Source organism: Syngnathus typhle, unplaced genomic scaffold, assembly GCF_033458585.1.
Source record: "Syngnathus typhle isolate RoL2023-S1 ecotype Sweden unplaced genomic scaffold, RoL_Styp_1.0 HiC_scaffold_359, whole genome shotgun sequence".
Classification (NCBI taxonomy): domain Eukaryota; kingdom Metazoa; phylum Chordata; class Actinopteri; order Syngnathiformes; family Syngnathidae; genus Syngnathus; species Syngnathus typhle.
The window spans coordinates 1-26,330 of record NW_026872263.1 but is presented as its reverse complement, the minus strand read 5'-3'; the positions used below and the strand labels follow the sequence as shown (position 1 = coordinate 26,330).

The 26,330-nt window shown below is 42.9% G+C and overlaps 3 protein-coding genes and 1 long non-coding RNA gene across 4 annotated transcripts; all 4 read right to left on the bottom strand.

The window, feature by feature from the left end:
* Window positions 1-720: 720 nt before the first annotated feature.
* On the bottom strand, window positions 721-14,538 carry LOC133149506 (zinc finger protein 814-like). Its single transcript, XM_061271884.1, has 18 exons — window positions 14,380-14,538; window positions 12,565-12,666; window positions 12,227-12,398; window positions 12,095-12,144; window positions 11,685-11,798; window positions 10,722-10,914; window positions 9,406-10,139; window positions 9,107-9,211; window positions 8,651-8,903; window positions 8,185-8,231; window positions 7,256-7,423; window positions 5,162-5,263; window positions 4,890-5,061; window positions 4,670-4,719; window positions 4,133-4,234; window positions 3,072-3,261; window positions 1,870-2,609; window positions 721-1,790 (listed from the first exon to the last, which is right to left on the bottom strand). Exons 1-18 carry the CDS (start codon window positions 14,530-14,532, stop codon window positions 1,527-1,529), a joined length of 3,711 nt encoding a protein of 1,236 aa, XP_061127868.1. The 5' UTR covers window positions 14,533-14,538; the 3' UTR covers window positions 721-1,526.
* A 425-nt stretch (window positions 14,539-14,963) lies between these two features.
* Window positions 14,964-18,466, bottom strand: LOC133149502 (zinc finger protein ZFP2-like). Its single transcript, XM_061271881.1, has 6 exons — window positions 18,326-18,466; window positions 17,152-17,476; window positions 17,013-17,072; window positions 16,380-16,736; window positions 15,960-16,302; window positions 14,964-15,740 (listed from the first exon to the last, which is right to left on the bottom strand). The coding sequence occupies exons 1-6, from the start codon at window positions 18,431-18,433 to the stop codon at window positions 15,197-15,199; spliced, it is 1,737 nt and encodes a 578-aa protein (XP_061127865.1). The 5' UTR covers window positions 18,434-18,466; the 3' UTR covers window positions 14,964-15,196.
* LOC133149501 (oocyte zinc finger protein XlCOF6-like) lies at window positions 18,431-22,822 on the bottom strand. The gene is made up of 5 exons (XM_061271880.1): window positions 22,306-22,822; window positions 21,818-22,140; window positions 21,480-21,549; window positions 20,755-21,188; window positions 18,431-20,243 (listed from the first exon to the last, which is right to left on the bottom strand). The coding sequence occupies exons 1-5, from the start codon at window positions 22,670-22,672 to the stop codon at window positions 19,071-19,073; spliced, it is 2,367 nt and encodes a 788-aa protein (XP_061127864.1). The 5' UTR covers window positions 22,673-22,822; the 3' UTR covers window positions 18,431-19,070.
* A 1,075-nt stretch (window positions 22,823-23,897) lies between these two features.
* Window positions 23,898-26,018, bottom strand: LOC133149505 (uncharacterized). Its single transcript, XR_009713430.1, has 2 exons — window positions 25,878-26,018; window positions 23,898-25,796 (listed from the first exon to the last, which is right to left on the bottom strand). It is a non-coding gene; the product is annotated as an uncharacterized LOC133149505 (long non-coding RNA).
* Window positions 26,019-26,330: the final 312 nt, after the last annotated feature.

The following is a 26,330-nucleotide window of genomic DNA, read 5'->3' as shown; positions in this document are numbered from 1 at the left end:
TTCATTTTCTATACTGCTTGTCCCCATGGGGGTCACGGGCATGCTGGAGCCTATCCCAGCAGTAATCGGACAGTAGGCGGGGGACACCCTGAACTGGTTGCCAGCCAATTATTTACTCAAAATATTTCAGCCTAAAACCACATCCATCATTTCAATGTAAAGTATTGAAAATACTCGCCAATTTTAGTGTCTTACCTGGACCGATCTGGATCTCATGGACCGAATCCAAGGCCTCATCCTTCAGCTGTTGCCTCTTGGTTTTGACTCCTTCAACTAAAAAGTAAATAAAAGATAAAAGAGTCCAAAGCAGCACTGTCATCTGTCAAGAGTAGCATAAAAAGTGGACAGCAGAGAGCTTGCAGCTCCCGACTGTGGGATCGATACTGGAAAGAACATCCATATTTCCATGTAGCAGCAGAGTTGTCCGGTCAGCTGTGGATAAAGCAATTAGAGGGCAAAAAAAAACAAGAGTGGATGTGGAATCATCAATACATCCAGCTGGGTATAGGAGGCATGTGGGCAGCTTGGACAAAGGGCATGAAAATAATTCCACTAAAATCTTTTTGTTTTAACAATGACTGTTCCATGTAAATCTCACATTTTTCAAACTGGATTGAAATTGAAGCCAAAATTCCCACTTTTCTCATACCCAGATCACAAATCCACAACGGTGTTCCACAAGGCTGTGTGCTAAGACCAACATCATTCTTCAAAAGCAGGTTGCCATGAAGCAAAACAAATTTATTTTAACAGCGAATGGATTTTATATCAGGAAGAGGTGAGCTCCATGTAAAATGTATTTTAAAACAGCTGTTTTGAGACACAAAGACCAAACGCATCTACTTTGTAGTCATTACATTGCCTGCACAATCTGGTGAGATGCATTTAAAAAAAGTCTTTGCAAAAGCTGATTTGGTTGGAGTTGGTAGTGGCTTACACTAGGAATTCCCAAACACTCTACTGCCCCATTTCACTTGTTCCAAAGATAAATCTACAAACTACAAATAATGGGTGCCGTTTATTTGAACGTGAAATAAATGACTGAGCTCCATCAAGATTGGGAAACATTGGAACTAAACTGCATTTGTTTGCATACTACTGCCATCTACAGTTCAATTGAAATTAGAGAAGGGAATCACTCTCACGAGGATCGCGGGCGTACTGGAGCCCATCCCAGCAGTCTATGGGCAGTAGGCGGGGTACACCTGAACTAGTTGCCAGCCAATCGCAGGGCACACATAGACAAAGAGCAATTTTTCCAAAGCCCGTCACACAATATTAATGTAACTTAATCATGACTATACCCTAATTCAAGGATTCCAGGAAATGTATTAACTTACTACCACACATTTCCACATAAGGTCAGTGACATGCGCTGTGCGGTAAGGTTCAAGACTTTTTCCAGTACCACAGAGCCTCTGCGCCATTTCACTACCTTACTGTAAATATGACAACTAAAGAATATATTCCTTCAGTGCAAGCTGCCATTCAACCATCAAGTTCAGTTAAACCATTCAGGCCAGTCATTAGTAGAGGCACTTGTGGTTTTGGAGGTTCCTCCTGTAGGCGAAGCGCTTGCCGCAACGGTCACATATGAATTTCTTGTGGCCTGTGTGGACCTGCTGGTGGGCCTTGAGGCTGCTGCTCTGGTTGAAGCAGCGGCCACATACATCGCAGATGTATGGCTTCTCGCCTGTGTGGATGCGGCGGTGTCGTGTCAGGTTGCCCAGGTTGCCGAAGCGCTTGTTGCACATGTTGCAGGCGAACGGCTTCTCGCCCGTGTGCAACACCTGGAAAGCAGAGGGAAAAGGCGAAGATTAATTTTGACAAATTTAGTGTGCAGTGTTACTACGAAATACTGCAGTGTACCTTGTGCGTCTTGAGGCTGCTTTTCTGCGAAAAGGTGCGAAAGCAGATGTCGCAGGAGAAGGACTTGATTCCAATGTGTATTTTGTAGTGTATCTTCAAGTAGCTTGCTGACTTGAATGTCTTCCCGCAGATGCTGCAGCCGTGTTCACCTCCCGTCGAATGGTGGTGCTGCTGGTGCGGGCGCAACTCCGCTGCCGTGGTGAGCCGATGGCCGCACAGCATGCAGACGCATGGCAAGGCTTCAGCGTGCGTTTGTAGGTGGTCGCGCATTACCTCCACACAGTCCGCCACGCCGCCGCAAACCACGCACACCAGCGAGGAGGCGTCTGTGTGTGTCTCCAGGGTGCTCTTCTGGATGAAAGTCTTCCCGCAGCTTAAGCAGGCGAATGGCCGCTCCCCCGTGTGGATCCTGTGGTGGCTCTTGAGCGTGCTGGCCTGGTTGAAGCTCTTCCCGCACGTGTCACATCTGAAGGGCTTCTCGCCCGTGTGGATGAGCAGGTGGCGCCGCAGGCTGCCGAGGACCTTGAAGGCCTTCTTGCAATAGTGGCAGCGATGGACGCGGTCGCGGCGCACCACATGCAAGCGCTGATGCATCTTCAGGCCTTGCGCTTGGTAGAAGCTCTTGTCACACTGTGTGCACTTAAAAGGTCGCTCCTCATTGTGCATTCGAAGGTGGTCCAGCAGGATCTGCTTGAGTGTGAAACCCTGACCACACACATCACACGTGTGAGCACGCTCACCTGGAAAACAACAAGCAAATGTTATGTGTTGACTCCTTTATCACTATATTTGCAAACCAAACTTTATTGCTCAAGGGGCACATCTCATTATTGAAACAGACAGATAAACCAGATCTTTTGTAGATTAGGTGCAAATATGACTCTATAAAGTGATGGACTAATTATTTCCCTGGCCGATTATCGGGGCCAATAGTTGGCATTTTGCCCATCGAACCAAACTAAGAAACAAAAGAAAACAAAAATCTGTCTATGTAATGAAACCACACGTGTGTTGTTTTGGATTCCTCAAGTCAACATGTCTGTTTTTATTTTCACTTTAAATCCTCTTTTGGCCAAATTTGAAACTTTCTACATCAATTTGAACGTAATTTAAGATTTTTTTTAAGACCTGTTTCAGACCGGCTTGATCGGACGCAAGACTTCAGTAACATGCATGTAGCACCCAATAAGGTGAGAACTGACCCGTGTGCTGCCGCATGTGCACATTGAGGCTGCGCTGGAGGGCAAAAGTGCGTCCGCAGAGTGAACATGAGAAGTTCTTGAGCGCTGTGTGGCGGACTCTGTTGCTGAAGTTGCTGCCGCTCCGTTTGCTGGCCGGAACATCAGGTTTGGTCCCTTTTCTGTGGCTGGCGTCACTGACGTCTTCCGTCTCCTGCCCCGTAAAAACGGTCACAATCAATTACTCTATGGTTTATTCAACCGATTAATTGAATAATCTGATTAATTTGAATGTTTTTAGTGGGTAAATAATAAATGTGAAACCATTGTTGTTGTTTTTTTTTCCGTCAAGATCGAATACTTTTTAGCCTTACCAATGTCGTTTTAAGTTTGATACTTTCAGGGCACTTAAATTTGTTAACAAATCAGTTTTGAAGGCGCCATTGACTCATTGGAAAGCTGCTCGGCGAAAATGGGGCTTTTTGCATGGTAATCATCTCTTGCTGTGAATCCCTATTTCAAATTAATCATCCTGGTATTGGCCGTGAAATCTTTGTTTTTCTTCTTTGGCAGAGGCTTTTGTGTTGAATCCTCACTGGGCCTTTATCCATGGCAAATAAATTTTACAAACACATTTATTATACTCAGTTTGCTAGCTTGTGGATTTCATATTAACAACTTTACATGTCAAGTTATAGACAAAAGTAACAGAGAATCCAGTCCCTTTTCAAAATAAAATAATTTTCATTCTCACCTAATAAATAAACTGGAAACGTTTTTTCCCCCATTTGTGCGGGCCGGTACAAGGAAACCAGGTTCGCGGCCTGGAGGTTGTTGACCACGGATCCCGAGGTCATTTAACTGTTCTGCCTGTCGCAAATTGTTTGTTGCTAGCATACATAGGCGAACAAAGACAGATTATTTGTATTGAATAAATGTTTTTTCAGACCAATTAAGTTAAATTGGAAAATTTCCTGCAGCACAGCAAGATGGCAATGTCTATACTAACTGCTTAGATACTAATATGCTAAAGACAACTAAAATACAATAAATTGATTGATGTGATACTAGTAGTGCATCCTTACCTGATGGTCTGGCTCATCGTCATCAGGGTCTCCCTGCTGATTGGACCCACATGACTTCTGGTCAATAAAGCTGTCCTGCTTCAGCGCTGGTTGCATGCTGTCCTGTGAAAAAAAATAACAATAATAATGTTCACTTTTGATTCACACGGTCAAAGGGGAATTGATTTTGTGCATTACTATGTGTTCACTGACCCCCTGCTGAATTGCAGTTTAATGTTTGCATGCGTATCACAGATTTATTTTTTTTTTTTGGTGGTGGAACATATCTGTAGCAGAAATTAAATGGTACTATCTTCACCGCTCTCCCTCAGAGCTTCATGAGGTAACCAAAATATGGAGCAGAGCGTACAGCTGCTGGCCGTGTGTTAAGGTTGGTTGGTCCTTACTGGTGGACCTTGGTTGGGGTCTGCGTCCCATTGTGCAAAATTCCTGTTCAAGTTTTAAAGGTGCTGTGATTCTTAAGATTAAGTGTTGCTGTTAACTTGAAAATGCTCTCAGATGTCAACAAGTCAACATGATCGAGGTGGTTTGGAGTACCTTGTCGGTTAGGTAAATGATGGCAGAGTTCTTGACATCCCCAGACATATCTGCAAATGCAAATCATGTCAATAAGTCAGTTAACAAGCCAGTGTTCATTGTTTGGCAGCCATTTTATTCCATTATTTTTATACTGTGTTATAGTCTGCTAGAAGAAAAGCATGGATGCTACTAACAAAAATGATTACAATATTGATGATGATCAAGAATTGAGGGTCACCTGAGCTATGCGTGTCTCCTTCGGACGTGCCGACTTGTCCATCTGCTTCCTGGACATGTACTTCCTCTTTCTCTACAGTGGCGTGAGCGCTTCTCAGCACCATATCCAGCGCTGTTTCCGCTACTTCCAGCTTTTTCTTCAGGTCCTCTAGCTGGGCTTCCCCTTGCATAACCTGCACAAAGGCCATGATTATATTCGAATATTCATAATCTGTGATTCACCTGTATTGTGCAGGTACCCTGAATGTCACTGCGTTGGCTTGTGTGACGTACTTGCAAGTGCAGCAGAGATGAACATTCATGGAATAGCTGGCAGATATTGTCGGCAGCCTCTTGAGCCAGAGACGTCATGAAGGTGTTGGCTTGATGGATTAACTGTTAGGAGACAATAAGTCAATTTAATACATGGTGGGCCCAAAAAAGGTATACACTTAAAAGAATATAAAAGTTTAATTTGATCACATTTGGGAGAGTTTCCCACCTTCATCCCTTTCCTCCAACTTACTGTACTTTTCTGACAACCTTTCTTTGTTTGTACCATTCATTTAAGGACATTTTAAGAATGTTGACCTAAATCTAGGAAATGCTAACTGCTTTATCACTTTATATAGACCCTTTTCAAATACAGAATAAGGTGGTTTAGGGCCTTTTTTTCCCTTTCTTTTATTTGTTTATTTCGGCAAGTACAAAACACCTATTACAATTTCATTTCACATTTTGCTTTATATGATTTTCAAATACAGTGTAAGATGGTTCAAGGCCTTTTAAATCAAAGTAAGGCTTTGACAGATCACTTTGATTAGCATTTTAGCAACCTTTGGACAAAAATATAATGATAAATACTATATAGTATCATCGATGATTATAACTAGGGTATAACATTTACATTATATCGTATAGTGACTTTTCTCCAACTGGTTATTGATGAAGATGGTGTGACATGTGTCCGACGTACTTGTAGACCTAGAAACATCTAGACCAGGGGTCCCCAAACTTTTTCCTGTGAGGGCCACATAACCTTTCCCTTCTCTGATGGCGGGCCGGTGGCAGTTTGTAACAGAAAAAGTGTGACGATCGTAGGGGAGCTTAAAAAATTATTGTTTTCCAGAAAGCCACACATAACCAAATAACGGTTATTTAATAACCCTTACCAGGTTCTTTACAGAAAAAAAGTCAGGAAACAAATAATAACACTATTAATGAAATAAATAATAACTAAACCCTCTCTGAGTTCTTCACAGAAAAAACAGGAAATAAATAATAACTAAATAACTCTCTCTGGGTTCTTCATAGAAAAAAAACCATGGAACATTAACTTTCTGTTGTGCCATGCACAATCTTAACAGATAAAAGTTCAGCTCAGTTGTCAGAGCAGAACCTCTCTGACACATATGAGCAGTCTCTTAAAGTTCTTGTGTTCCTTCCTTATAATCCTTTTGTAGGTTCCAGTAGGCTTGTAGACACTTTTTAGTTTTTAGTTTGATAGTGCGTCATAGTCTGGAGTAAAATTTGTTGTGGCAATTCTTAGGCGAGATCCGAGGTGTTGGTCCGTTTACCTCGATCTGTGACGGGTAGATGTTGACGTTCATGTGGCTGAACGTCACGTCGCGTACGTCGAGCCAAATTGGCAACTCTTTTAAACGCTCGGCACTGTGTTCACCCTGCTTTACTTGGGCGACATTTTAACGGAAGGATTCCAGGGGAAGGTTTGTGGGTGGCTTTTGCGCAAAACTGCATCTGAAAGCTCAGCGCGCAAATTACAAGAATGCTGTCGTCACAGCCCACGCTCTAAATTCGGGACTGATACAAATAGAGCGCGAGTGCGCCATGTCCGTACACGCACTTGTGAGTGTGCACCGAGCTTTCTGACACGGCTTCCGGTAGTAAATGCGCAGGCGAGCTTCCCCATCTACTGGGGAAACCCAGTCATTGCAGGCAAAATGAGCAAAAAAAAAAAAAAAAAAAGTTTAATAATACAATTTATTCAGGGTTGGCGGGCCGGATTAATCGGTCCCGCGGGCCGTATCCGGCCCGCGGGCCGTAGTTTGGTGACCCCTGATCTAGACTAATCCGTACTTGTCCCAACTCAAAACGGTGGCCGCATATGGTTCTTCCCAGGGGGTGGTTGATCGCTAAACACATAAACTCGTACATTAACACTCTTCCCGGGGGGTGGGTGATGTCTAAACACATAAACTCATACATTAAAACTCAGTTTAGGTTTGAAATGAGTTCTAATGAGTCTATTTGGCGGATGCTACGATGACTAGCGAGCTAGCTATTCTATTTCTATGATCACACAGGAAAAGGGGGCGGGAGGGAATCAAATAAATAAAGTACGATAATAAAATAAGTAATGAATTGTACGTTATCTGTCAATGCAACTGGAGTGTTGTCCTCGCTCAGCGACATTTCTTGCGTCGTTTTGCTTTCAAAGATCACTTTGCTCATTTCGATCACAGCCCTGTTCGCCATTTGCTCCAAAATGGATGTCGCTCGCACTTCAAAGTCCCCCATGTTGGGTCTTGAAGTGGACTAAAGACGAGATGCAGTACGGTCAACTTAGCAGAACAAGAAATAAGAACGTTAACTTCTATGTAAAAAGAAATGCGCTTATCTCACACCCGGAAATTACATTCTTCTCACTGGTTGTTTCAAAATACAAAGATGTGTTTATCTATTTGAAATGTTTCAGGAATGTTATCAAGTGTCCCAAATTAGGTAACTATGCATCCATCCATCCAGATACGATAAATATTTTTTCATTTGGCGTTTATACTATGAATTAAATCAATGTTATGTAGATTAGATTGAACAGTGTTCCCGGGGATTTGTGTCACTTTGGGTTTGCAGGTCACTCTTGATACGAATGTTTTTTCCGGTTGTGTTTCAAAATAAGAGTACTTTATTTATTTTTAAACCACGTTTTGCCAAAAAACTTCGAATTTCTGAAAAAATACTCCAAACCATATTTTGTTTCATGTTTTCCCCTCATTTTTTTGTAGTTTCAATACTGTGTTTGGGGGAATGTAAAACAGCCGCTAGTGTTTTTTTTAAATTGCTTTATTAAACCAACAGTAACAAAATATGTACAGTAAGCAAAAGAACATTTGCTGCAACATAGCCGGTCAGTGGCTTCCACGGACACCTTCACTGTACAGCAAATGCCGTATTCAGAAAATAGCTGGCCAGTAGTATATACTGTGCTCATAATTCAGTCGGGCAGACCTGCCATAAATGCATATGAACGAAGAATATAGAATGAGAGTAATGACACCATGTTTCTTTTTTTTTACCTGTTGTGGGGTCAGGCTGGACAACCCCCACGACAATAGAGGGACTACTGAGTGAATTGAGACAAGGTCGTTAATTATTCAGTGTACATTGTTGTTTTTTTAATTTGGTGATCTGCCATGAGATGATGTTTCTAATGTAAAATGCTGTATATTTGTGGACTCAATAAAAGTTGAGGAACATTGCTGTACACATCCGCATTGCCATTCAGCGCATTACTTCCATCTGATCCATCCGTTCTTTATAATGACCAGGAAATGAAGATACTGTAATATTTTTGGCCCATGCTGATACATTCAATTATCAGAATTACGTCTGAACCTATCCAGTATTGCCAGGAAGCATCGCAAAGCCTGAGCAATATTTAAGTTTCATAAATTGACCAAAACGTATTTTCCTTATGTGCAAGCAGCAATTCGCCCAGCGAGTTCAAGTTTAACCATTCAGGGAGTCGTCAGCATTAGGGACACTTGTGTTTCTTGAAACCCCTCTTATCACTGTAGCTTTTGCCACAGCTCTCACACATGAACCTCTTGAGGCCAGTGTGGACATGCTGGTGGGCTTTAAGGCTGTTACTCTGGTTGAAGCTGCGGCCGCACACGCTGCAGATGTACGGCTTCTCTCCTGTGTGGATGCGGCGGTGACGGATCAGGTTGGGATTGTGGTTAAAGCTTTTGCCACACACGTTGCAGACGTATTGCTTCTCGCCTGTGTACTCTCTCTGAAGAGGAAAAAAAAGTTCACATTCATCATTCGCTTATCCGAGGTGAGCAGCCTAAGCAGGAAATAGCAGAGGGCGTGGAGAACCCTGTCCTGTCTTCCCAGGGTCTATGTTATGCATATAACAGTGAAAAAAATGATTTTGATTGCACAGGACTTTTAAGACTAAGATATCGCTATCAATCTCTCACTTTTCGTTTTTACCTTCTCAACTGTGTGAATGCGCTGGTGGCGGATCAGCATGTTCAAGCTGCTGAAAAACTTGCCGCATACGTCGCAGCAGAACTGTTTGTCCTCATTGTGCACATCCTGGAGAAGAGAAATCAAATATGGTTTGCCTTGGACTTTAAATGAGATTTAAATGAGAAATTAACCCAAACATTGTTTTGCAGTACGTTCGGCAGCCTAACCAGTTGAAACTGTTGTGATTAAAGTTTAAAACAAACATCAAATGGCATATCTTTTAGCAACTTTTTTTTAAAAACTATTCTAAAGAAGTTTACCAGGTGCAACTTGAGGCTGCTTTGCAGAGTGAAACTGCGGTGGCAGATGTCACAAGAGAAGGGCTTGACTCCGCTGTGCAACTTGATGTGCGTCTTCAAGTACGTGCCTGACTTGAATCTCTTATTGCAGATGGGGCAGGCATGTGCACGACTGGCCATGTTGTGGTGCCGCTGGTGCGAACACAAGTCCGTCACAGAGGCCAGTAGATCACCGCACAGGGTGCAGATGCACGGCGCAACGTGCGCTTGCAGGTGGTTGTGCATCCCATCCTTACAAGCCACCACCACACCACAGGCCACGCACGCCACGGAGGCGGCGTTGGCGTGCGCCTTCAGGGTTCCCTTTTGGTTGAATGTCTTCCCGCACGTGTCGCATTTGAATGGCCGCTCCCCCGTGTGGGTCCTCTGGTGGTTTTTGAGCGTGTTGGCCTGGTTGAAGCTCTTCCCGCACATTTCGCAGCAGAAAGGCTTCTCACCCGAGTGGATGCGCAGGTGGCGTTGCAGATTGCAATGGAAACTGAAGATCTTGTTGCAGACTTGGCAGTGGTACTCGCCTTTGCGGCGGGGGGCATGCAAGCGTTTGTGCATCCTCAGGCCGTTTGCTCGGTAGAAACTCTTGGAGCACTGTGTGCACTTGAAGGGTCGCTCCTCATTATGCATTCGTTGGTGGTTCAGTAGGATCTGCTTGAGTGTGAAGCCCTTACCACACTTGTCGCATGTGTGAGAATACTTCGCTGGTGGGGGAAAAAAAAAAAAAAAAAAAACACAACAGGAAGTAGTCCCAAAGTTACACAAAACTACAGCAGTGGTCCCCAACATTTGTTTCATCTTGCAGACTGGCAATCAATCATAGACAGAAAGGTGGAGGGATGCTGACATAAATGTCTATTTTCTTTAGTATTAGCAACATACTCCAGATCCAGCAGTATATATTTTACTACAAAAGAAAATTCCTTATTTTCTAGAACATCAGGTTTCTGAAATCTTTTCTTTTCTTTGTTTGACCCACAAAATGCTTACGAATACAGATTTGACCATATGTTATAATTAATAGCGTTGAAAAAAAAAAAATCTTGAGAACTTTTTTTATGACTACCGTAATCTTCGGACTATAAATCGCGTTTTTTTTTCATAGTTTGGGTGGGGGGGCGACTTATACTCAGGAGCGACATATACATATTTATGGTTGTTTTTTTTTCATGGCTGGTGCGACTTATACTCCGGTGCGGCTTATAGTCTGAAAATTACGGTACTTATTTTCTAGGAGACAGCTTGATCAAACAAAAGACAAAACGCATACATAATGTAATACTGACCTGTGTGCTGCCCAATGTGCTTTCGCATGTGCACGTTGAGGCTGCGTTTGAGGGGGAAGCCGCATCCACACAGTGAGCACACAAAGTTCTTGGGCAGGTGACGCGCTGCCTGCTGTGCTCTTTGCTGCTTGACAGCTCCAACTCTGCTTTTGGCTTGGCCATTGTGGCTGGTGTTGAGGGCATCTTCTTCCGACTTCAGCCCACAGAAAGAAGGGTCATAATGATTAAAGGATGTTTAATTGAAAAGAAAAAAAAAAACCTCCTCAAATGAAGTCCTTGTTAAAGGCAGGGTAAAGCGCAACGTTGGCACTTATGTCATACTGTATTAAATAATGATGTCAGTGCTATAATTCCACCTTGAAAAAAACCTCAGAAGCCATTTCACAGTATATTTTGGAACAAAAGGACGTTATACTTACTTACTCTGCTTGACTTGACACATCAGCTTGACTACGTCACAAAAGAAAGAGATCAGAATTTCCCCCTTTGGAAATCATTGTAAAGACTATTGCTTAAAATGTACAAAAACAGGTATCTATTGTCACCAAAATTTACATGGACATCTCTACTTATGACGACTTGAACATATCACAAGGCTGATTTAAGAAAAATGAGCAATCTCTCTGCAGCTGAAGTGCCCTGTCATGTCTTTCTATTTCCTTTCACAAGTCAAAATATTGTGATCTCTTCCTTCTGTGACATCATCAACCAAGACATGGGGTGGGGGTGGTTGTATTGCGTGGCACTATTCCTCATTAAAAGTGGGTGTTGTAAGGGCATTCATTGTTTCATTATTTCTCCAAAATGAATGGGTGAAATAAAAAATGCCAACTTTTTTCATTTTCCTGATTTAAAAATACACATGAACTGGGATAGTTAGTGAATAATGAACCAGCTTAGTCTCCCTTTAATGACGAATACAAGTAAAAGAAATGAAATGATTGAACTGATACGAATCCCAACCTGATAGTAAAGATCATTGTGGTTGTCCATGTCTGCATTATTTTCCTGCTGGATGATGTAACACGACGTCTGGTCAACAATGGTGTCCTGTGTTAGTGCTGCAATCGCATGGTCCTAACAGACAACCATACAAGGTGGTTCATAACGTATAGAATACGCAGTAATTCTCACTTTTGAGCAATACTAAGAACTAATATTTTTACTAGTCTACAAAGCTTTGGGTGACATTTTTAAAACCTGTGTTATAAAGTAAGACTTAAACGCTTATGGTCATTTTATTTAAATGCAAGTCTTTTTGTGGACTGGAAGGTACAATGATTAAGCTGAGGTGTGGCTGTTCAAATGGAACTGCTCTGTAAACAGTAATTTAGCACTGATAACATGCAAGAGGTGTGGAGGGCCTGGAGTACCTCGAAAGTCAGGTCCTCGATGGATGGGCTTTCAATTTCAACGGACACAGCTGCGAACACAAATCATGTCAAGAAGTCTGTTACTGGCTTCGACATTTTGTAAAACTATATTGATGACCAACGGCTGGACACCTGAGCTCTGCGTCTCTCCTTCCATTGTGTCCACTGCTCCGACAACAACCAGGTCATGCAACTGCTCTTCCACTACCACGGCGCATGCATTTTGTAACACCGCACTCAGCGACGTCTCCGCCTCCTCTAGCTTCATGCTCAGGTCCTTCAGCTGCGCCTCACCCTGTGTCACCTGCACACAGGACAGGAGTCTTGTTCACATTCATTCTTATTATTCATATTCAAGATCAGTTTTTCACAAAATAGCTTCTGAGAAGGAATTACAAGTTCAGAGGGATTATGATGTCATGTGTGAATGCCATCTTTCCCAAACCTTTGAAACCACACCCCTGACATACTTGCAAGCGCAGCATTGCAGAACATTCTTGGAAAAGTTGGCAGATGTTGTCAACTGCTTCTTGAGCCAGCAATGTCATGAAAGTGTTGGCAAGATGGATCACCTGATGGGGGACAATAGATAATAAATAAATAAATCACACACACACACATATATACTATATATGTATTTAAATACATCCACACCAAACCTGTTTTAAATTACCAAATATGTGTTTAACTTTTGAAAGACCACTTTTGAAAACTCCATTTGTGACAAATGCTAAAATTTTACTTCTGGTATATTAAGACTGAAGAGAAAGCAACAGCAATGTGTGACGATTCTTATTATCTTACACAAATATAGTTACATAGTTACTCTTATATGCTGACACAACACACAGAGCTAAGTAATTTTCCATGACACATAATGCAGACAGAACATTCAGCAGATAACAGGTGTTTGACTTAGAAGGAAAAGTTTTCCCTTCCCTTCCTTGTTCTTGCTTGTGAACAGGATAAAACTTTCTGATTTGGAGTATAATGTGGTTGTTTTATCTGCTGAAATGCATTGTGTACTGACTGTCAATAAACAACCCAAGATCTTGCAAATAAAGAACCAACTTTTACTCCACATGTTTGTTTTCCTTGCTCAACGACGGACACAAAACGCAACACCGCCTGTCAGTATTTCCACCAGTTCTAACTTTGAATCAACTAGTGCTGCATTCGAGGAAGGTCGGAAGTCAAATTTATCCCACTTGAATTTTCCCAGTTCCGACCTCAAAGCGCTCAAGCAGAACGTCAACAACAAAGATGGCTGATTTCAATAGGTTGTTTGTTGCTCTCGTTGATCACACTTTCTGCGCCCCAGCGAATCTTCTGCACAATTTTCCAAAAGAAATGTCATATCTTCAAATCATTTCATTAATTTCACCAAATAATGCAGGTGACTAATGGCATATAATCACACAGTCAGTACAAACCATGCTGCATTATGTAAAGTTGTTTTGAATTACTACATTGATGCATACATTGATTTTGCCATTCACGGAATGCATCTCCACATGGTCGCCATTGTCAAGTGAGGTCACATTGTAGTAACTCCGTCATCACAACAGTACACTCCGGGTCTTTTTTTTTTTTTAAACTACTTTGAAACTCAGACCTCCCAGTTCAAAAGGGTGTGTGTTTGTGCACTTTTTCTCGTCGAGTTCAGCATTGATCGTTGAACTATAATTGATGGGCGGGGCTCCATCATCCTTGCAAGCAAAATTTCTATATATATATTTTTTTTAACTACAGCAGTAGAGGAAACGTCTTAAATTTAAGGCCATTTATTTTCTCTCAGCGTTTCAAAGTGTGCTTAATGGTGCAATCGGATTTTTTGCCAGTCGGAAGTACGTGTGACGCTATTAAAGTACGCGTTTGTAGTCGTTCTTGTAATGATTTTATTGTCTGTGCTCTTCCCTTTTGTTGTCAATAGAGATTGTTAAATTCATGTTCGTCATAATCTACGGATGTCATCATGTAATCCTACCAATTTGGTTGCATTATTGACATTTTAAAGACTTTTTGTAGTGATCACAACCGGATAACATGTGGTTGAGGTGCTCGTAGACCTAGTGTCTCGTGTTTGTCCCAACACATCCAAGGAATCAAACGTGGCTTTTTCACAACGGGTATTGATGCTTACTACTTACGTTAATAGATTCCAACTGTAAAATAAATTCTAAAGTTCCTAATCGTTGGACTCAGATGCTACAGTGGCTAGCTAACTAGCGTTTGTATTTCTATGATCGCGTAGGCGCAAAATCACATGAAATCCTAAAATGTACCTTATCTTGATATGAAACTTGAACGATGTCATTGTCACTCCAAAAATATTCGTCCGTCTTGTCCGTGGAAAGGACAACTTTGGACATTTCTATCACAGCGTTGTTCGCCATATCCTCCAAAATGGCAGTGGTTCGCGCTGCAAAGTCCTCCATTAGACACTGTCTTCAAGCGCACTAGAAACGACGTGCAAGAAAGAAAGAAAAAAAGACTACTTCAACACGATAAACTAAAGTACATGACTCGACCAACCATGTTAATTTGGCCCTAAGGAACGCGCTTTACTTGTATACGGAAGTGACGTTTTCGTCATGTTTCAAAACAAGAGTGTTTCGTTTTAATTTTGATACACATTTTGGCAAATAAAGAAATCACTTTCATGCATGGACCCTCCCTACTAACAACAAATCCACTCCATTTGATGAGTGATTAAAAGCGATTCATGGGGATTTCAGTACTTCCCAAATGCGTTTCAAAATAAGAGTCCACGCTTCGATGGTGCCTTGACATATTTGTTCTATGACCAGGCCTTGTAACTCATTTTCAACTCATCTTTCCCCAATGAAATAAATGGAAATATCACTAGTCAGTTTCAGCTCCCTTGAGAAAATGCACATTTTAATAACAAATGTAATATATTTTGCTTTATAAAAAGTACTTAAGTACAACATATAGCATGTAAATATTTGACCACATTTTCTGCTTCCTTTAAATGTGTTGTACTCGGGAAAGTGAGGGGCCATGACTGCATGCCGGGTACATTAGCTGTTATGGAAAAATATCGAATTTTACTGAATTGTGTCAAATTATCCTTGGGAGTCAAGATGTTAGTGATATCTTCACTGAATCCTTGCCAGCACACTTGTGTTTCTTTAGCTGCCTGGAGTCGGAAAAGCCGATTCCACAAGCAGCGCAGGAGTATGGCCGCTCACCCGTATGCACCTGCATGTGGAACTTGACATGTCCGAGTTGGCGGAATCTGACGCCGCACACCTCGCACTCGTATGGCTTCTCACCCGTATGGATCCTGAGGTGTCTCTGGTAGTTGGTGTAAACACGGAATGCCTTTCCACACTGCTCGCAAGCATGCGGTTTCTCACCCGTGTGCCGCAGCCGGTGCGACTTGAGCGCATGGTGGATGATGAAGGTCTTGCCACACACGTCACAGGCATACGGCCGCTCGCCTGAGTGCGTACGGAGGTGGTAGTCAAAGGTTGTCTTGTAGAGGAAGGCTTTGCCGCAAACGTCACACGTGAACGGGGTCCCGCTTGTGTGGAGCAGCTCGTGTTTTTTGAGCGCCGCCTCGGAGTCAAACGCACGTCGGCACGTCTTGCAGGCAAACGCTGCCAACTCCATGGTGGTCCTGTTGTTAAGAATTAAAATGAGTAAAATAGCAAAGACAGAAGTGCCCTAACTTTTCATACACAGAAAAATCCTATGACGCCACTACTGTAGCAAAACAATTTCAAACTACAAATGTGTTTCACAAAAAAATATTTATGAATGTGCAGTGTCGTGCATGGGTTTAAGGGCGATGGAGGCCAAAGGGAAGCAATCTACGACAGGATGAATTTTCCTTCACCTGTCACGTTTAAAGATGACAGTACGCTTTCGCCGCGCACGGACTTTCCGCCGCCCTTCCTGCATGTCTGCTTCACTGCCCTCCTGGTGCGCAACTTTTTGGTGCTTCTTTAGCTGCCAGTTGTACAGGAAGGTCTTGCCACACAAGTCACACATGAAAGATTTGGTGGCACCGTGGAGCAGCATGTGAGCCTTCAGCTTGTCCTGGACGAAGCTGGCGCCGCACACGTGGCACTTGAATGGTCGCTCGCCCGTGTGGATGCGGGCGTGCCGCTTGAGATTCTGCTGCAGTGTGAAGCTGGCGCCACATGTTTCGCAGGTGAACGCCTTACCCTGTGAGACGTCTAAAAAAAAGAGGAATAAATTATTGAATTCATCCCATTTAATCTAAGCTCACTCACTCAGGACATTCGGCGTGTACCAGGGGCGAAGGGCTGTGCGTCGTCGCCATGTACCGACTCGTGTGCCTTGAGCAGTTTTTTGTTCTTGAAGGTCTTGTCGCAGATTGGACACATGAAGGACTGAAGTGTCTTCTCCTTGTGACGCAGCAGGTGGCGTTCCAGCGCGGCGCTGCGTCGGAAGATCCTGGGACACTGGTGGCAAGTCAGAGGCTCCTTATGACTGTCCAAGTGCTTCTTGAGGTGGAGCTGACGGCTGAAGCTCTTCTCGCACACGTCGCATGTAAAAACCTTCTTATTGACCTCCGATTGCAAAGGATTGTTGGAGTCTGTGGACAGCGTCACAATGTCATCTCCTGCGATGTCATCCTCTGCGATGTCTGCAGATGACAGTTGGACGCATCAGATTCTAACCCAATGGCTATCTAGTAAGGCCTGTATGACATTTATTCAGTCAAGTGAAGCACAAGCCACACGTTACATAAAACAATTGAACTACAACATCTAACAGAAGTGAAAACCAATGGCACTTTCAGAAAAGCACACTTCAGTGTTGTCTTTGTATGACCCATTTAGATGTGTGGCAGAAAGGTAGGTGGATGCATCACATTTATTGAGGAAATATAATAATTAATCAAAAAAGTTGATGATCTTACCTTGTCTACTGACTGCTGATGACTCAGCTTCACAATTCAAGCCCTCCATTGTAGATTTGTCTAAAGGGATCATTTTACTTTTTAAATGGTTAATATTCAGACAGTACCATCACAGCTGAGCATATTATACTATACACACCTTTGCATATCATTAGGGCTGATGTGGATTCAGCATCATCCTTTGCCCGCTCATCCGATTTCACTAAAACCCCGTAAGGCTTCAGGGTGAAGACCCATCCTGTCTGCTCATTGATCACGGGAGATCCACTCAACACGTTTTTCCTCCATATTGTGATGACGTCAAAGTCTTCCGTGACTGCCTTCAGCTGGCACTCCAGCTCGCTTACTTTGTTCTGAAGCATCAGTTTTTCCTTATTGGTGCTGTCAAACAGCTGCTGGTAAACACAGTTGATCTTTCTGCTTGCCTCCCGAGCCAGGAGCTCCACCATTTTGTCAATTCCTGCCTGTTCGGAGCAGTTACAAACATATTAACATCATGTATTTTTCTGCATATAAAATGTTGATACAGATTTTAGCAAAAAACATGGAATCTGACATGATTTGTTTTTGAGGGCCACTTAAAATTATCCGTGGGCCAGATCTGGCTCCAGAGCTTTCAGTTTGATACCAGTGGATTAAACGTGTGTCTCAGAAAAGCATGGAAAACACGCTTTCATATGTGAAACAGTATTCGTTTTAGAAGACTGTGTTTGTATATAATTTTAGCTTAGTTTAAGATCAGGTTATATTTTACGACAAATTTCTGGAGAACTCCCAAAAGTGGTTAGTTTGGTTTTTACACCCCATTGTACTCGGGTGTCGTCCTCCAAGTCTCTAGGCGGCGCTACTGCTGCTAGCCCGCGACACAAATAGAACGTAAACAGAGAGCTGACCGTCAGAAAACACACAATGGCATCTGTGAAAGTCATGCTGAAAACAAAACAAAAATACCAACTGACAATAAAATGAAGGGGAAAAAAAGAAACATATACATGCGCAGTATAAATAAATTTGGCCATCCAGGTTTCTAGATAGCGCTTCAACTCGCTTTGTATAGCACAAAATGCTAACAGTTAACCAAAGTTTAACAGTCATAATTTTTACAGTAGGAATCGAGACACACAGGCTAAACCATTTACACTATTAACCCCAATCACACCAAACAATACAATAGCCATAACCTCAACGCAACATAACGTCTCTGGTAACTTTAGCTTGTCAAGCTAAGTGAGAAGGCTCCAGGTTATTGCATTCAGACGTAACATCTCTGTAAAACCCCTACTTTCCCGAACGTAATAAAAATTAAAGTTTACTTTGGCGGAATGGTCTTCTTTGGCATATCCCGTTAAATCCAGAGCATATCTAATAAGCGTCTCCAAAATGGCGTTAGTTTGGGAATAAAACACCAAACCTTCAGACATGGTATATGGAATTTATTGTAGATTATCTCTCTCTTCGGTTAGTTCGCAAACAGAACCCAACAGGAAGGTCGTTAGACTCGAGGATTTCAAAATAAAGGTTCCAAACTTTCAAAATAAACGTTATTTTGTACATTCTCCAAAACATACTCAACTAGCAATGTTATAAATCATACTCTTATATTGTATTAAAATATTTAAAACAGTAAGATTTCATTTTTTTCAAATGAAAAATACATTAAGAAAATAGTAGATTTGTCATTTTGGGATTATTAATGTCAGTTTCATGCAACACACATTTTCAAGGGAATTTGAGACTATATCTAAATCTAGGTTTAGGACCTCTTCAGAATGTCAAATCTATGCTTTAAACTATCCGGGGTGACATTCCTCAGTGATAGAGTGGTTCTCTCCAACCCCGAGGATGTGGTTTCACTCCTCAACCCTTGGAACCAAGTCAAGTTAGATTTTTCCATTTCCTTGGCAGATATTTATTTCATTACTTTTTTGATAATATAGTTTTTCAAGTTTATACAGCGCGGGCCCCCTGTAGAATTGTTATTCTAGGGGGAAAAAAATCTGTTTTATTTCCACAAAAGAAAAAGGTGTTGCATATTCTTATTACCAGCCAACATTATTATTATGCCAACAATGCAGGGACGACAGTTCCGTCACAGCTGTGCTTCTTGAGCTGCCTGGAGTCGGAGAATCCACGTCCGCATGTCTGGCACGAGTAGAGCTTCTGGCCCGTGTGCACCTGCAAGTGTGACTTGAGCTGGTTGGACTGGTGGAACTTGCGATGGCAATAGGCGCACTCGAAGGGCTTCTCTCCCGTGTGGATGCGCAGGTGACGGTAGAAGTTCCCGTCGGTGCGAAAGTCCTTGCCGCACTGCTCGCACTTGTACGGCTTCTCGCCCGTGTGGATGCGCTCGTGCTGCTTGAGGCTACCGGCGTGAATGAATCCCTTGCCGCACACTTCGCACACGAAGGGCTTCTCGCCCGAGTGCGAACGCTGGTGTGAGCGGAACGAGTACTTGTTGTGGAAGGCCTTGCCGCACAAAGCGCAGGAGAACTCCTTATGCTCGCTGTGGCCCTTCTCGTGGAGCTTGAGCGAGCAGGCCGCACTGAAGCTGGCCAGGCAGATTTTGCAGCTGTACGGCTTGACAAGAAGCTTGTTCCTCTGCCTCGGAGGGAACGCCTTGGGTTTGTCGTCCGCTTTGGTGTGTACGTATTTCTGGTGGATCTGCAGGCGGCAGTTGAAGAGGAAGGTCTTTCCGCATAGGTCGCACATGAAAGGCTTCCGGGCTCCATGCACCAGCATGTGCGACTTGAGCTTGTTGTTATCCGAGAAGCTCTTGCCGCAATCCTTGCAGGTGAAAGGTTTCTCACCGGTGTGGATGCGCAGGTGTCGCTTCAAATTGTTGTTCAGGCTGAAGCGGGCGCCGCATACGTGGCAGGTGAACGGTTTCTCGCCCGTGTGCACCACGCTGTGCCGTTTGAGTGCCGTCCCGGTGCGGTACGAGCGTCCGCACACACCACATACGAACGGAGTGATGCCGGTGTGCTTGCGTTTGTGCACGGTTAGCGAGTGGGCGTACTTGAAAGTCTCTTCGCACATGTTGCACTTGTACTTCTTGGCGTTGGTGTGAACCATTTGGTGGAAACGCAGCGTGTCCTTGCTCTTGAACTCCTTGCCGCAGGTAGCGCAGCTGAATGGGCGCTCCTCCGAGTGCACCACCATGTGGCCCCGCAGCTGCACCGCCGTCTTGCAGGTCTTGTTGCACAGCGTGCACTGGAGTGGCTCCTTCCACTTCTGGATACAATACGACACAAGACAAAGTAAAATATTAAATTTTTTTCTTTTTTTTCGTACTTTAGTGCACACATGGCACCAATCTTGTCAGCAATAAGTATATCGTGAAGACAATTTAGTCATCTGTGCTCCCAAATAACTGGCAACAATTTACTATTTAATGGTCACAAATTTATATTTTGGTTACATGCGACACCAATCTTGTTGCCCGAATGTGGTATGATGTGGGCAGAATCAAGTCACTTGTGACCGGTGTAATATTTTTTGGCCGCAAATTTGTTGAGCACATTATTGGGGGCACAAGTTTGTCACAACAAATCAGTAAATAGGGTCACAAATTTGTGGCCGCTAAATGTAGCTACTTTGTGAAACAAAATTAGTATTTTATGGCTCCAATGTACAGCAGGTACAACAAACACAATTAGCGCTGCAACTAAAGATTATTGCAAAATTACAAGATCTGGAATAAAATGTTGGTGTTGCTTTTAGCTTAGCACAGTAATGGCTTCACCTGGTGGCGCAGCAGGTGGTTCTCCAGAGAGCGTTCTACACGAAATGTCTTGCCGCACTGCTCGCAGGTGAAAGGCTTTGGCTCGGCCAATGGCTGATGGCGCTTCAGGTGGTTCTGTAGAGACTCCTCCTTGCGGTAGGAGCGCTTGCAGCGTGGGCACGGGAAGGGTAGCGGTGCCTTGGATACCGCCTGGTGGCTCAGCTCATGGTCCTCCAGATACTTTTTCTCAGAGAAGCTCTCGTCGCACTGCTGGCACGGGAAGGGCTGCTTGTGGAGCACCGCATGCTTCTTCAGGTCGGCCTTCCAGTAGAAAGCGGCGTCACATTCATCACATGCAAAGCGCTTCACGTTCCGCCGTGCCTTCTTCCTCGGGTTATCTTCGTCTTCGCCAGAGTCTCTTTCGTCGTCGCTTATGTCGATGGACGTTGAGAGAGCTGAAGGGACAGAAGCCAACACCTTTATTTACAAAGGAGAAACTTGCCTGCTAATGGTTCAAACACAAAATAACCTCATGAATCCAACACTGTTGTTTGAAAGTTTGGATTTTGAAAAAGAATAGAATCATTTGCTCCAGGTTACAATTGTCATACAAGTGTTAAAAGAAGTAAATCACGGTTAATGTTAAAAGGTAAACAGTAAAAACAGTAACCTTTACAAAATATTTTTATTACTTTGACTTTAGGTTCAAATTTAAACACAGCCAGCCGTGAAATCTTAATCTTTACCCATTTCCACTTTGAAACTTGGCTTCCTTGTTCTTCTCGGTCTACCTGATGAAGATTCTTCCACTGAGCCCTGCCAGACAAACCAAACACAAAATATTTGTTTTCTTCATTATGTTGCCAAACAGATTAACAAACGAATTATCTCATCAAGACCTGTAATTTGTTATATAATTTGGTTCCATGTGGTTTGTTGCAATCTTTTTTTTTTTTTTCTGGTGAACTTTGACCTCATGTTGGCACGTCCAAACCTCTGAAGAAGCTACATGGTGAAAATCAAATATGTTGCTGCTGACATACACGTGTCAAAGGTTGAAAAGCAACTGTCGGAGACAGCAAACCTGTTTTTGTGCCTGTTCCTGCGCCAACTCCTGACTGTTAAGAGAGCAGGAATTGGGACTTGGAGCATCTGGAGGTGAGGACGCAAGTTGGGGGTCATGATGCACCACGAGCGATTCTTCTGTTGTCTCCTGTACAGCAGACGCTCCATCTTCCACGATAAGCACGGCACCGAGCTCGCTGACCTTCATCGCTTGGGGAACTTTGGACCGTGGGTCCATTTTAGGACTCCGGTCCGCCTCGTCACTAACTGCTTCTGAGACACTCAAACTGGATTCTGTGTCAGCGAAGGTCTGGTTGACGGAGACTGACGACAGTGAGGCTTCTGTGTTCATTCGCAGAGAGAAATATGACATGGCATATATTAAAATTTGTTTTCAATTCATTCCAAAAGATTGCAAGTAAGTTAACTTCAAGTAAATACGCAAACTAAACCGTTCAGGTCTAGTGTGTGATGGGCATTTTTGTATTATGCCGAGCTGAGTCTTGCCTCCTGCCGCAGCCCCTCCATCGCTGATGCTCTTGATCTCCTTCTCCAGCAGCTCCATGTCTCTGCCTAGTTGTCCTACCCGGACGTTCAACTCCTGTTCCAGCAGTCCGGCCTTCCTCTGCATCACGTCCTCCAGCTGGTCCACTTTGGCCTTTAGCGTCTCGTTCTCGTCGCATAACTCGGCGAACACTCGCTGGAGCTGAGCCAGCAGATTGCGCTCGATCTCCCGCAGGTCGCCAAAGAGGCTGAGCTCTTCTAACACCGAATTGGGCGCTTGTTTCTCCCACACGCTCCTGAAGACCGACACAGTGGCTCGGAAAGCGACATCGACCATCGACGCCACCTCGCTGTCGAACCTCGCCCCCATGTTTGTGGCAACTGTATACCGAACCGACTATTAAAAGATACATAAATCAAAAATACGTCAATATTGGCGCAACATTGGGTTGTTGATACTTCACCAAGTCGACTGCTGACACTGGTGGACTGTGCGTCTCTATTAATCATCCGGGTTTTATTTTCGCTTCCGGTTTTTTTTTGTTTCCTGTTTCCGCCCCTAGCTGGAACTTGTTTCGAAGGGATTTTTAAAAAATTGCTTAAACAATTCCACTCACCCCCAAACAATGATAAAACACATAACGCACAAATAAAAAATCATTTATTTCGGTTTTTGTACACAGTTTGTGTGCAATGTTAAGTATGGTCACGTGCAACTAGTAATAATAATAATAATAATAATAATAATAATAATAATAATAATAATAATAATAATAATAATAATAATAATAATAATAATAATAATAATAATAATAATAATAATAATAATAATAACGCTAATAATAATAATAATAGTAAAAAACAGGTTCTTAACTTATCACTATATTATTAAAAAGTCCCAAGGACCCAAGTTCAAATACAACGAGGCTATTTTGGCATGATGCAGCCATTTGAGGGAAATTCCAGGGCTTTGAAAAACTCCTAAGAAATTCCACATAATTAGCTCTGATCATAAGCAGACATCCTCGACAAAATTCAAGGATTCGCCATAAAAACAGGAGTCAAATAATGTTCAAGTACACAGTCAATGAGTAAGACATTGTGGCAGAAGTGAGGAACGCGTCTTTATTCCATGACTGTCTCCTAATTGTTGCTTGAGACATCCCTCAAAGCCGCAAGGCACGGGCGGAAGGTTCCGGGTGGCGCCAAGCAGATGGGCAGGAACGCATGTGGTGTTTTGAGCTTTACTGACCATCATCCTGTGGGCGGACGATCGTGATGGAGCAGGCGGCCCGGCCGCTTCTTGAGAACCTCCAATGGAGAAAATGCGCAGCTGGTCCTCGTGAAGGTCCTTGGTCACCAATGTGGCAGAAGTGAGGAGCACGTCTTTACTCCATGACTGTCTGCCAACAATTGTTGCTGGAGGCAATTCATCAAAGCAACAAAGTGAGCATGACATTACAAAGGACAAACACATCATCCCACCCCTAACTGCTGGGTGAGAGGCATGGTATTGAGGTTTGCCACAACATCGTTAAAAACAATCAAATTTGTTTTGAATATACGTACATTAAGTCTAGAGGCATGAAACAAAATAGATTTTTTGTTTTTATTTTTTTCAACATGTGATTTCACACCAAATCAGACATGCAAAGTCATAAGGTGTGACAGCTGAAGCGCTTCTGGTCTGCCATCCATTCATTCATCCATCCATCCATCCATTCAGTCATTCATCCAACATTGTTTACACTCTGCTGACGTTTCCAGTGGATTGGAACTTTGCACGCATCTGGAAGACATTTGAGCACCCCAAACACACGCTTACAACACTGTAAGAAACCTGAGAGTTATGGACAGACGTAGACATCAACCAGATTCCTTTTGGGTGGGAACATAAAAAAAAAAAAGACAGAAAACGAGATTTGGATGATTTTAGTCGGGTGATGATGAATGAGATCAGTTTGGCATAGAGGGCTTCCTTCACTAAAAGACAAATGTGTTCGATATAATAGCAGTGAGTTTAAAAAAGTGGTTTGCATCTGTGTGGCATAACAGTTCACATGTGCCAGATGTTAGTCCAGAAGAGTCTAGAAATTTTATGGATCAACTAAAGGGTCTTTAGAGAATTGCCATTTCGTCTGAAGTCTTCAGAGATTTTTTTTTAATTAACTTGAGATTCTTTAGATCAACTGTCAAAGACTTTGTATACCGGTCTGAAAGTTTTAAAGGAAGTTAGGATCAACTGAAGAGCCTTGTAGAGATAGTTTAAACAAGCAAAGAGTCTTAAGTGACAAACCAAGAGGAGTCCAACTTCAAAACAGATTATTCCATCTCGAGAAAGATTATTTATATTAAATTACTGAACCATCAAGGAGATTTTTCAGACTCTTCAAAAATCCCTGAAAGACTTTTTGGACTAACTCTAGAATCTTCAGATGTTTTTGACCAACTCGGTGTGCTTCACATCTGTATTACATCACAGAAATGCAAACCTTTTCAAGCATTTTTCACTTTCTACTGTTTTTCACTTTTTCAACAATTAATTTTTTACTTAACTTTCTTCAAGGAATGACAAGTTCAATACATTATTTTATCTGACGTTTATTTGGATTCAGTGTTGTCAATAAATTTGCTAAGACTGAAATAAAAACGATTATAAGAATTTAAGCAGCAAACATTATCGTGTTGTATGTTGTGTTTTCGACAGGTTTCGTTCAAGGTCGCAAACGGTCGCAAAGATGTCCGCCAGACATTCGCCAGTAGTGCTAATTTTCGTCACCAGTTTCACGAGAAAAACTGTTTGCAACTGTTTGCAAACATTTAAGAACCCCGACGAAATTCCAACCTGACTATGTGCGCAAACCTTCAGAGCTCAGTGAGATGCAGGCTTTACTTACTTTCTTAATTCCACTGCTATTACTCTGAACTTTACATGCCCACACACACACACGCACGCACGCACACACACACACACACAGCTCATATAAGAAATCAGAAAAGGAACAGCGCGAGCTACTTGATACTCTATCTCAGAAGCAGCAATCATCATCCTGCTCCACTTCCCTGCACAGCCAGTGGGGGGAGAGGGGCGATACCGCTTAGACACATTAGGAGAAGAAAAAGTCAGTTCAAAAAGTTCTTCCTTCCTGTGTCATTTTGCATCTTTGCGCTTCCACGTGGGAAGCGATGAGAAGACATCACTTTTTCTTACTGGACTTCTCTGAGCGTTTGGCTTCTGCCTTTCCACTGCGCTCCGAGCGCTCCCCCCTGTCTTTGTCCCGTCCCCTGTCCTTTTCTTTGTCTTTTTCCACCTTTTCTGCCTTCTCAGCTCGGTCCGATCGCTCGCCCCCGCGCTCCGAGCCAGCTTTGCTGCCGTCGCGCCGTGTGCCCTCGTCAGTGGATGAGGTAGTTGCTTGGGGCTGGCCCCACTTGGCCATCTCCTCGTGTTCCGAGATGCTGCCGCCAATGTTGCTCACCCACGTCTTCAGGTCGTCCTGACACCGCCGCAAACACAAGTTACATGTCAATTTCCATCACGTTCCGCAGCTGCATTAGAAACCACAAGAATGACTTACCTCGTCTTTAGCGTGGAATAAAAATTCACTGCCATCTTTTGTCCTGCAAGTACAGTAAACAATTCAGTGTTATTTAGTTTGTATTCTACTTTTATTCTAGATTGATTCAATTGGAGAGTCTTCAGAAAAAAATGGCTCTACGGAAGAGTCTTTAGAAAATCAAAATCACAAGAGATTTATTAGACCAAGGGTCTTTGCCTGATTTTTTTTAGACCAAATTAGGAGTCTTTTAAGCCAACACAAGAGTCTGAGAGACTTATTGGACAAACCAAAATGTCTTCAGAATAAAAGAGTCCATGGAGACTCTTCAGCAACTTAAGACCAAGTACCTTCAGAGACTTTTTAGACAAACTGAATTCTTTGAAGGCTTTTTAGATGACTTGACAAATTTAATCAAGAGAAGACAATTAAGATCAGCTAAAGAGTCTTAAGGGATCTTTGCTGAAGATCCTT